A 10,820-nucleotide genomic window follows, 5' to 3' on the forward strand; every position below is an offset into this window, starting at 1 on the left:
TAGATAAATTGTGAAAATTTATGAAATGGAATACTGCTCAGGAGTAAAAAGGAATGAACTACTGACTTATGCAAAAGCATGGCTGAATCTCAGAAATACGTTGAATGAAAAATGCCAGACCCTAGAGTACATACTGTATGACTCAATTTATACGAAGGTCAATAGCAAGCCAAACTAATATATAAGGATAGAAATCAGAATAGTGGTTGCCTGGGGAGGGGGAGGGGATGATCAGAAAAGAACACAAGGAAACTTCTTAGGGTGATGAGAATACTGTGTACCTTTATCGAGGTGTCAGTTACATGAGTGTATGCATTTGTCAGATCTTAACAAACTATACACTTAAGATCTATATATTTTGTTGCATGTAAAATGTCAATAAAAAAATAATAGTGAGATGGGAAAGCAGCAGAAATAAATGCTCTACATAAAGATCCAAGAGTATCTTCTAGAGGGGAAGAAGTAAGAATTTAAAAAATTGAGAGTGGATCTAAGATCTTAATCACAAAATAGGTAATAATGCTGCTATATTTGAAGCAAACCCTTTTAGTAACCTTTAGTAAAAGGTCGACTTTAGTAACCGTTAGTAAAAGGTTTACCTTTACTAAAAGTAACCTTTTAGTAAGACAGTGGCAGCCCCATAAGTCTGTTTCGTGTCTATGCAGGCAGGGCCACTGTCACCAGGACTAGAGCCTAAAAGAAAAATAAAATCTCTTTCACAAAAGAAGACTAAAAGTACCTTTCAGACTTGTTTTCACCAATTTGCTGTGTTTGAAATTCTATATTTTAGCTAGCCCCAAAAGCAATGAATGGATTAAGTGCCAAGAGTATATAACCTTTCATTTTCTGGCCACAGGCTAGAGGCCAAGTGTTTTAGTGACCTATTGCTTCTGTAACAAATTCCCACAAACTTGGTGACTTAAAACAATGTAAAATTACTCTCTTACAGTTCTGACAGTCAGAAGTCTATGATGGGTCTCATGGGGCTAAAATCAAGGTGCTGGAATGGCTATGTTTCTTCTGGAGGCTTTAGGGAGACTCTGTTTCCTCACTTTTCCCAGCCTCTAGAGTTGGCCTACAGTTTTTGGCTCATGGCCCCTTTCTCCATTTTCAAAGCCATTGAAGGCAAACTGAGTCCTTGTTATGCTGCATCACACTGACTCTGGCTCTTATGCCTTCTACTTGCATTTCGAAAGACTTGTGATTAGATTCAACCCATCCCGATAATCCAGGATAATTTCAGCATCTGAAGGTCCGGTGATTAGCAGTCTTAATTCCAGCTGCAGCCAACCTTAATCACCCCCTGCCATGTAGGTGACATATTCATAGGTCCCAAGGATTAGGACACAGACCTCTTTGGGGGACCATTATTTTGCCTACCATGTCAAGCTTTAACAGAACTGTAAAATGCTACTTACCTCTCTCATCATCCATCACGTCTAAGCCTTCTATTCTCTACATCAGCCATCAGATGAATGTTTCCAAAGGTTCTGGGTTTATCTCAAGCTGTTACTCAGGTAAATGTGATAAACACAGATTTTTTCATAGATTTCATAGATTACATTCTACTTTCAATTGTTTTCACTTAGTTCTACCATCTCCTGATATTTGGAAATAAAAAGTCTCTGTTCCCATTATCTATTGCTGAGTAACAAACCACGTAGTGGCTTAAAAGAATGAAAATATTTTGCACACAAGTCTAAAATTTGGGCAGTGATGGATGGGGACAGCTTGTCTCTGCTCCACTTGGCATCGGCTTAGAGTAGCTCCAAGGCTGGGGGCTAGATCAGTTGAAGGCTTGCTCACATGTCTGGCAGTTGGCTGGGACCTCAGTGATGCTGTCAGCAGGAACACCTACATGTGGCCTCTCCATGTGGCTTGGGCTTTTTCACAGTGGCTGCAGCAGGGATCCAAGGATGAGGCTCTCTTTAAGAGATAGCCATGTATCTCATACAAGAGGAAAATGCCTGACCCTTTATGATCTGGCCTTGGAAGTGATGACCACGTGGATCTTTCAAGGCAGCACCAAAGCCCCACCTGAATTCAAGGTGAGGAGACAGAGATTCTACTCTGGATGGAAGGTGGCAAGGTTGAGGAAGAGCATTTAGGGCCACAAATAACTGCCATCTCTTTGAGAAAATACAGTTTGCCACAACTTCTCTGCCACTTTCCATTTCTCCTCTTTATTTTAAGTCCCCTCTTCCTTCCATTCTATTTATCTCCCTTTATATAATTGCCCACCTCGCCCTTTTTTTGTCCGTCACTCCTTCTGTCTCAAAATCAGGTCAACCCCCAGTTGGCAAATGGCAATTTCATAAGGTGATGTAAGAAGCCTATAGCATGTCCACAGAGGGACATCTAGTTGCTGGAATCAGAGATTATTCAACCATTTGAGACTGACAGAAATGGCAATTTTATATGCTTCAACCTAACATTGACTGCCTGTCTAGGCAGAGAAAAAGGTACCACAACCTACTATGAGAAGACAATGATTACCTCCCCACTCCTCAGGTGTCCAGTGGGTGGGAGGACCCTGAGAGATTCCTTGCCCTTCTTCATCACTTCCCTTATCACATCAACCCAGGCAGAGATGGTGGAGTGACATGTCATAAGTTTGGAAAGACCGGCTCAGTTTGGCTTTCTCTCTTGGGGTCAAACTGGCTGCAGGGATTAGGCTTTTTCCTCTGTTCCCCAACCCACTAAATGGAAAGGGCTACTGGTTTCTGAGATAAACATCTAAGTTTCTGGCATTTATGCCTCAAACACTTAAACTATTAAAGCACTGTCAACAAGTATTCACCACAACAGAAACTAAATTATACCCCAAAGTATCCATACAAGCTGCAATGTTAATTAGATGTCATGAGATACTACACCTTGTTTTGAATGACCAAATGTACACTAACTACACTCCTTGCATTCTACACATAGTTTGACTGCTAGGGAACATATCCATGTTTTTTCACGATATATATCTTTCATTAAAAAAAAAAAAACAGGACTTCAAATTAATACCACATTGTGAACAATTTAAATAACTTGATCAGAACTGTGGTACTTTCATTTTCATCCTTCCTTGACTACCAAACAGGAAATCTCTTCAATTATATGTATGCTAAGTAGAAAAAAAAATGCCATTATCCAAGGACACAACAAGTCTTGTCAGGTATTTAAACATGGCGGAAGAATAGTCAGGTTTTAATTGGTCCTACTGAGCTCACCCACAAGCTACAACATTCTTTACCTCAGCAGTGTGGTATTCAAAAGGAAAAAAAAAAAAACTACAAAGTTAGTTTCCACCTTTGAAAACATCAAATGAATCATGTTCAGTTTCATCCTGTTAACTGAACGTGCTTGTTGATAAAAGTGCACATATCAACACAAGTAAGATTGGAATTGAAAAGTAAAACAGATTTGAGAAAACACCCCACCCCCAACATTGTTTATTTCCTCACAAAAATAAAAGAGCTGAGCTCTAGTTTTGCTAGTATTTTCCCAGTCTTCCTGTCTACTGGATTTGAAAGCACTTTCTTTAGACACTTCATAGTCAGACAGTGGCCTTTTTAACTCTGTTCTTAACTAAATGATAAGAATGTTCTCCAATCAAAATTCTTACCAATTTGAGATTATTAAAGTTGGGCACACCAGCAGATATATTTTTAAGACTGCTAGTCAAAGCATTCTGAAACAACAGACAAAGAAGTAATAAAATAAAAGAAAAAGAATGGGAAGATACAAAAATTTTTCCTCTTAAAAATAGAGAATGCCAAAACAGGAAGGGCTGATGAGATAGTTCTGGTTTTGGCAGGCTTTGTTTAGACAGATGCACAACCATTCGTTTTCTGCTTTAACTTGACCAAGACTTTTGACACTAAAAAGAAAACAGCTAACTCAATAATAAAAATAATAAAACCAAAAAAAAAAAAAGAATATTTGAGGAGGTGAAGTCTTCATGGTTTTATGGAAGAGGTATCCATCTGGGTCTTTACCATAATCACTACAGTTCAAGCACTGACTAGCAAGCAGCTGGAAAGGCCTGTATATCAATGTACTTTTCCTTTTCCTTAACCAGCATTTCATTAATTAAATAACATTCTTTCAATGGAGCAAGGAGACTCCTGAGGGATGTGGAAAATAGAAGAACCATGGAATCTCCATTTGTCAATACTGAAAGAGGCCTAAAAGCTTGAGCTGCTTTTACTTCTTTTATTTCCTTTCTGCAGGCTTTCAAAACACTTGTTCACCCTGAAACCCAGGGAGGCCAAGACAAGAGAATAAACGGGAACTTCCAGCCTCCATTCCACCTTCTTATCTTTCCACCTAAGCACCATCCTTGGATAGCCCAGCTTGCATGGCCAAGCCCTGTCCACCGACCAAGCATGTCCACTCTCAGGAGGATAAACTTAGGGCAAATGCATATGAAATCGCTGCAATGGGCTCAGGGCCACCTGGACAGGGCCAAGTGTGTTATAGAGGAAGGGCACAAGCTCTGGGCACTCTGTTGGTTCTGAAAATTCCTTACCCATGGGGAATCGAAAGGCCTTACAAAGAATCAGCATGGGGGCCCCTCTAAAGTGGAGGGTCCCAAGGAAGGAGCCCTGGTCACATGAGGCAAAGGCCAAACACTACTGGCTTCCAGATACAGAAATAGTTACATTGGTCATGGTGTTGTTTAGTCACTAAGTCATGTCCAACTCTTTTGTGAACCCATGAATTGTAGCCCAAGAGGAAAATCCATAGGATTTTCCAGGCAAGAACACTAAAATGGGTTGCCGTTTCCTTCTCCAGGGAATCTTCCCAACCCAGGGATCAGACCCAGGGATCGACATCTCTTGCATTGGCAGGTGGATTCTTTATCACTGAGCCACCAGGGAAGCCCTTATTGGTCGTAGATTGTCATTATTTCCACCACTTATCAGAAAGTTCTACTGGATGAACTTCCAGATGGACTAACTGGAGGCCTAATGTTTAGAGTAACTCAAGAACAACCTCTAAAATTCATTTAATGATTAAAAAAATTGAACATGGCCTTGAAACAGAAAAACATTTAAAAAATAAATAATTTCAAGTTGAAATTATCTTGCTAATTAAAGCAACTTAGCTTTGATCAGAAACTACAAAAAGTTTCAAATCTTAAAAAGATTAACATTCATTTTAAGAGACCATTAGTCCACATGTTTATAATTTTCATAAGTTTCTGATCCAGAATTTTTTTATTTGTTGGGGGTAAAAATTACCTTTAAAGAAAACATTCTGTCATTATTTTGTTCAGAATTCTTCAAAATATATCTCACAAGGATTGGTATAAATGTACTAGATGTCCCATAGAAAGATAATTACCTTTGGGGAAAAAAAGGTATATAAAATTTGAGCTCTCAGTCCATTAGGACTGTGTAAAATTTGCAAACATCTGAGACTCACAGAATAAGAGAAGGTGTGGGGTGAGGAGGGGAAGAAGAGGAACTGCCATCTCCCAAAAGATTTTTGTTCAGCAGCTAAAAATGAGGCATATGCAAATGACTTTCATTTTTTAAAACCATTGTTAACAGTAGACTAGTTTTCAAGTTGGTCCAAAGAAGGATAATCCCTGTAGCTGTGACATGCTAACAGTGGGTTCAGGTTCAGAGAAAGATTAAATCAGACCAGACCACTAAGGAACACTGTGTAAATGTAAAACCCCAAAAGCCCCGTGTGAGCAAAGCAGAAAGCTGTTTTGAGAGGCAAAAACAGGCCTTCTCAAAGGCTTTGGTGTGAGGTTTTGATGTAGAAAATGCTTATCAAATGTAAATATCTGGAGGGTAATCAATTCCCACATAAGCTGTTCCTTTTTGCCCAGTTCATCTACCCTCTGCCTTCCCTTTAGTCTCAAATTGCCACCGAGATAGGCCCTAGTAGACAACCTTGATCTCTGAGAGCTCTTTGAAGGAGGGGCCGTGCGGTGTTTGCAACTTTTAAAATCTATAAAGTACTTTGAGCTTCCTCAGGAAAGACCTAAAAATATATTCACTTATCAGTTGACCTTAGAAGTTAAACAAAAATTTAAATGGCTTGAGAAAATTTAACAGGTAAATCCGGTCAAAGGGATTTGACCTTGTATTGTTGCATAAATCAAACTTGAATAGTTATATCAATGGAATAACACTTACTGGGCCTGGGAAACCATACTGGTTCATGAAAAAAAACCCAATCCTCTTTTAACAGTGATCATCACTACTCCTAGGTCAGAATCACTATTTATATATAAAAATACTCTCCATGAATATTTTCAAAAATAAAGTTAACAGCTTTATTTATAGTTTAGTTTTGCTATGAACATCTGCCTTTCTGTATTCTAAATACAAGAATGTTCTGAAAACATTTTAACATCTCATAAAGTTTTTGCTATCACTTGCCTAAACCATGACTATTTGATTTTAATTCAGTCTCTTCCCTGAGACTTAAGAGTTTACCTGTGGTTTCATGTATGTAATAGAAATTATGCTTTTCCTTAAAGTGAACATATTGTTGTAAGGTTCATATATTCCTCGAGAAAGGCAAGGAGGGAGACGAAGATACAAAGCAACATTCAGAGAGCTGGAAAGAACCTGTAGTGCCCTTCTGTAGTGCCTAAAGAAACTTCCACAGCAGCACACATTCTATATACAGTCTCCTTTCATTCTCGCTACAACTCCATGAAATAAATCTTGTATTATTATTACGTCTAATTTCAAATGTGGAAACAAGCTTGGAGAGTTAAATACGATAACAAGAGGACTTGAACACACAAATTCCTGGCTCCAAGTCTTGGTATTTCTACCACTTGGCTTCTGCAGTTTCCTTTTTTTGTATTTTTCGCTTGCACTTTGATATTTTCAAGGGGATACAAGGTTAAGAGGCTGTATACCTTCTTTCTGGTGCTGCCTAGCTTATCTTTATGTATTAACCATTAACTTTCTCTGGCAACGCAGGAACCAGCCTTGACACTTCCCCATTTTTTCACGGCTGGTGAAAACTGATAATAGGCTTGAGCTACCCACAAGCACAAAAAAACTTGTGTTTTTTTTTTTTTCTTCAAAGTTACATGTATTTTAAATTCAAGCTCTGTGAGCTTAGAGAATGTCTCATGACTCCAAGATCGAAAACTGAAGTTGATCTAAATACTTATGCCCGCCTAAACAAATCATGAAATACAAAACACAGAGCATTGTGTTTCGCCTATTCCACTATCCCAGAAAAGCAGCATAATGGCATCTAAGGAAGTGTTCGGAAGGGCCCTGCTGCAGTCTTGCTCAGATCTGCTGTCCACAGCCGCAGACTGTCTCCCTGGAAAACTGGAAGCATTGCTGGACACTGCTTCCCAAAGCTTAGCACTTCACTGGAATAGTCTAAGAGGCCACAGCGAGTGTTATAACACATTTAAGTCTCTCCTAAGATTAACATAGAAGACTTGTAAATACAAGACCTGCAAGGTGTGTGCACTAGTATTAGCTAGGGTTTTTCTTCCAATTTTTACCTCTCAGTAGCCAAGTGAAATTTCTGCCTTTAAGATAGGTTTCTAGGCCTCAAAATGCATGTGTGCTTGAGCCTCTTGAAAAATTCAAAATGTTAACTAAGCACTCTGATAAGCTAGTCAAGTTGGTTGAAAACTCTAATATATGTAACTTCCCATAAATACTCTGAGTATTTATGAACTTTTTGTTGAGACTTACCTTGGTATTGAGTTAGAAAGAAAAAGCTTGGAAGTAAATCTTGTTGGTAGTTTCTTCCCAAACAAATCTGAATACTTACAAAGGTGATTATCTACCACTTTGAAATACCAGAGAAAAATAAAATTAGCTTTTGCTAAAAAAAAAAAGTTTATTTTTATTTAATGACTAAGCCATTCATTGGCAGATTAGAAAGCAACAAACTTTTGTCAAGTTTCGTTAACACATTTGCTTTTTTTATTTTTTAGAATATAGTCTACATCTGGATTAAAAAAGTTTTAAATAAATTTAAGACATATAACAACAGTGGAACCCTTCATCATTCTATGTACAACATGGATAGAATGTCAGTTGGTTCCATCTCGGGTAAGTCCACTTTCTCATAATAATGTTATTATTTTCACCAAGTGGCAAGCTTCGTACAAGCTGGCACCGTGCCAGCTTACACATACTGGGGTGGGGGTGACATGAAAGGGATGGGATAGAGGTGCCACAGGACAACTATACAGTGTAACAGAAAATCATTAATAAACTAGTACCGGTTACCGACACAGTGCTGTTTGTGCGCTTATCACAATGGAATCGCCGAAGTTTCAGAGCAAGGAGGAGATTCGAAATACTTAGTACGGGGCAACTGTTACAAAAAGAAATAGTGCAAACAGGAAAACTGATGCAACCTTAGCAACACTGTGGCCTCCACCAGCCCAACGGCAGGGCGGCGGGAGGCTGCGCACCCGCCCAGCCTTCCCCAGCGCCCAGCTCCGGGCAGCGCTCCCAAGTGTGGCAACCCAGCGCCGCGCCCCGGAATGGCCTATTCTCGGGCCTTCTCCTCCGGAAAGAAAAGAAACTCCAGGAAAGGCACAGACTGAATGCAGGGCGTCAACTCAGGCCCATTCCCACCAAAGTAGAACACAGCCCCCTCATTCCCCCACCTCCGCCCGACCCCGCCGGGGGAGAGAAGGAAGTCCTTGAGCACTATCCCACCTCTTTGGCCACCACTTTCCTCTCTGCTCTCGCCAAAGAAGCCCCTTCCTCCATGCTACCCTGCTGCGCCCCCATTATGTACGCAGCCCCCCAACTTTGCAGTCCGCCCATCGCGCCCTACAGCCAGAAAGAAAATAGCTTTAAGGAAAGAGAGAGGGTGAGATATGGGGCCAGGAAGGGTGCGGGACAGCCGCGGGCGAGCCGCCTCAGTGCCCCCAATTGCTGAAGCCGATCTCCTGCTTGTATCTGTTAGTGAGGATGTTGGCTTTGCGCGTGAGTTTGGAGAGCACAGTGTGCAGCCCTCGCAGGTGGTAGTGGAACTGCTGTTCCAGGTCCTCCTCGCCGGTGTCCGCGCCCTCCAGGTTGCTCAGGTCCACCAGGATGTCCTTGGACTTCCAGGCGCTCCCCTCCTCGCTCCCTGCCGCCGGCGGCTGGTGCAGGACCCCCCACTCGATGTCGTTGCGGATGGACTTGAGCAGCACGTAGTGGCTGTACATGTCCCGGGAGGGCGCGAAAAAGCTGCCATTGGCGCTGCCCGGGCTAGGGGCCGGAGGCGTGCGCTCCTCCATGCAGCCGCCACTGCCGCCTACCTCCACGCCGACGTCGTTGTCCAGCTCGGGCTCGGCCAGTGGCACGTCACGCAGCAGACTGGGCACCATCACCGTCTGGTCCATGTTATTCACGGCGCCGATGAAGCGATTCATGGCGTTAAAGAGCGAGTGCTTCTGGTTGTAGGTGTCGCAAATTTGCATCATGGTGGCCGCGTGGGCGCCGAAGCACAGGGGCGCAGGGGCACGGGATGGCCGGCTAGGGCGAGGGGCTGCCCGCCTTCACGCGCTCTGAGAGGCCGGCGCCGGGAGCCTGGCTACTGCCGGTGCGGCGGGATTCCCGGCTCCTCCTCTGCCCTCTCCAACTCTCGTCTTGATCGCAGCCCGGCCCTGCGGGATGCGCGACTTCTGGCTTTGGTGTCCGGAAGCTTGCGATATCAGCTCGTGGTCCCTGGGTCGAGCCCTTGCCTGCTTGGAAGACGGGGACGAAAGAGAAGATTATTCACCCAGCTAGGGTACCCGGTACCCTCGCCTGCGCGCACCGCCCCTCCCCTCCCCCACCCCACCCCCCCATTCCCTGGGTTACTGCTTCTCTGGGACGGCGCCCGGGTGGCTCCCAGCAATCAGGCGGTCCCACCTCCTAGCGCACCCAGTGCCTCTGAGAGAAAGAAAGTGGGCTCCCCACTCCAGTCTCCCTCCTCAAAGCCGGAGTCCAAGCACCCCCGAAGACCCGGCAGAAATGGGAAGGGGGCACGCACTTCCTCCGGCGCCTCGAGATCCCCTGCTGCTGGGTAGCTCAGTGTTCCCGCTCCCGGCGGCTGCTGCCTGCGGCTGCTGCGGCGGTCAGTGGCCGAACTGTGTTTGCGGGCGGTGGTGGTGGCGTGGGCCCCCTACCCATCCCAGGTGCTCAATTTATAGAGCCCCGGAAAGGTGTCGCCGACGCTCAGGGCCACCCCCTGTGTCTCCTCCTCCCGCCTCCACGGCAGCGCCGAGATAAAAGGCCCAAGCTGAGGATGACCGGGAGTAACACTCTCTGGGCCCTTTCTACAGCGGGGGCGGGGCGTGCTGGGCCAGCCCCGCCTCTCGCCTGATACCCGGGCGGAGGGAGGGCGCCGTGGCAGGGCAGGGCAGAGGAGAGATGGAGCAGCCAGCCGCACCCGCCAGCGCCGAGTGCAGAGCAGGCCAGTTTGGGGGGGAGGGTCAGGCGCTGTGTGGGTAAAGGAGGCGCCGCCGTTCCCTGCGGCCAGTGGGCGGGCTGGAGTGCGGGGGATGGGTGGGCCTTGCTCATGTTCCGGGGGTGGGAAAACCGAATTGCTGGTGCCCTGGTCGTAAAGTGAGCACCCCCCACCCCAACAGCGCATCTATGCTGGCAGTGGCCCGGAAACTACCAATCTGGTTTATTAATAGCCGTCGGGGAAAAGGGACCCGCAGTAGCAGCAACTCCATCCCGAGACTCTTACGTAAGAAGGGTGAAAGAAGGGTGACGGGGCATGCCGGCTGCACGTGGACGTGTGGTGCTCCCGCCACGGCCCTGGCTTTGGCCTACTGCGGGGGCGGGGAGAAGAGCCTCAGAGGCTTTTGCCTCCCTCCTGGCTGGGTCTTT

At 44.6% G+C, this 10,820-nt stretch overlaps 1 protein-coding gene across 1 annotated transcript; it reads right to left on the bottom strand.

The window, feature by feature from the left end:
• Window positions 1–7,899: 7,899 nt before the first annotated feature.
• Window positions 7,900–10,351, bottom strand: MID1IP1 (MID1 interacting protein 1). The gene is made up of 2 exons (XM_005889425.3): window positions 9,976–10,351; window positions 7,900–9,685 (listed from the first exon to the last, which is right to left on the bottom strand). Exon 2 carries the CDS (start codon window positions 9,422–9,424, stop codon window positions 8,876–8,878), a length of 549 nt encoding a protein of 182 aa, XP_005889487.2. The 5' UTR covers window positions 9,425–9,685; window positions 9,976–10,351; the 3' UTR covers window positions 7,900–8,875.
• Between the last annotated feature and the right edge of the window lie 469 nt (window positions 10,352–10,820).

Source organism: Bos mutus, chromosome X (genome assembly GCF_027580195.1).
Source record: "Bos mutus isolate GX-2022 chromosome X, NWIPB_WYAK_1.1, whole genome shotgun sequence".
Taxonomy (NCBI): Eukaryota; Metazoa; Chordata; class Mammalia; order Artiodactyla; family Bovidae; genus Bos; species Bos mutus.

Coding starts and splice junctions, on each gene's coding strand:
- MID1IP1 (XM_005889425.3), bottom strand. CDS start 9,424: ATGATGCAAATTTGCGACACCTACAACCAGAAGCACTCGCTCTTTAAC.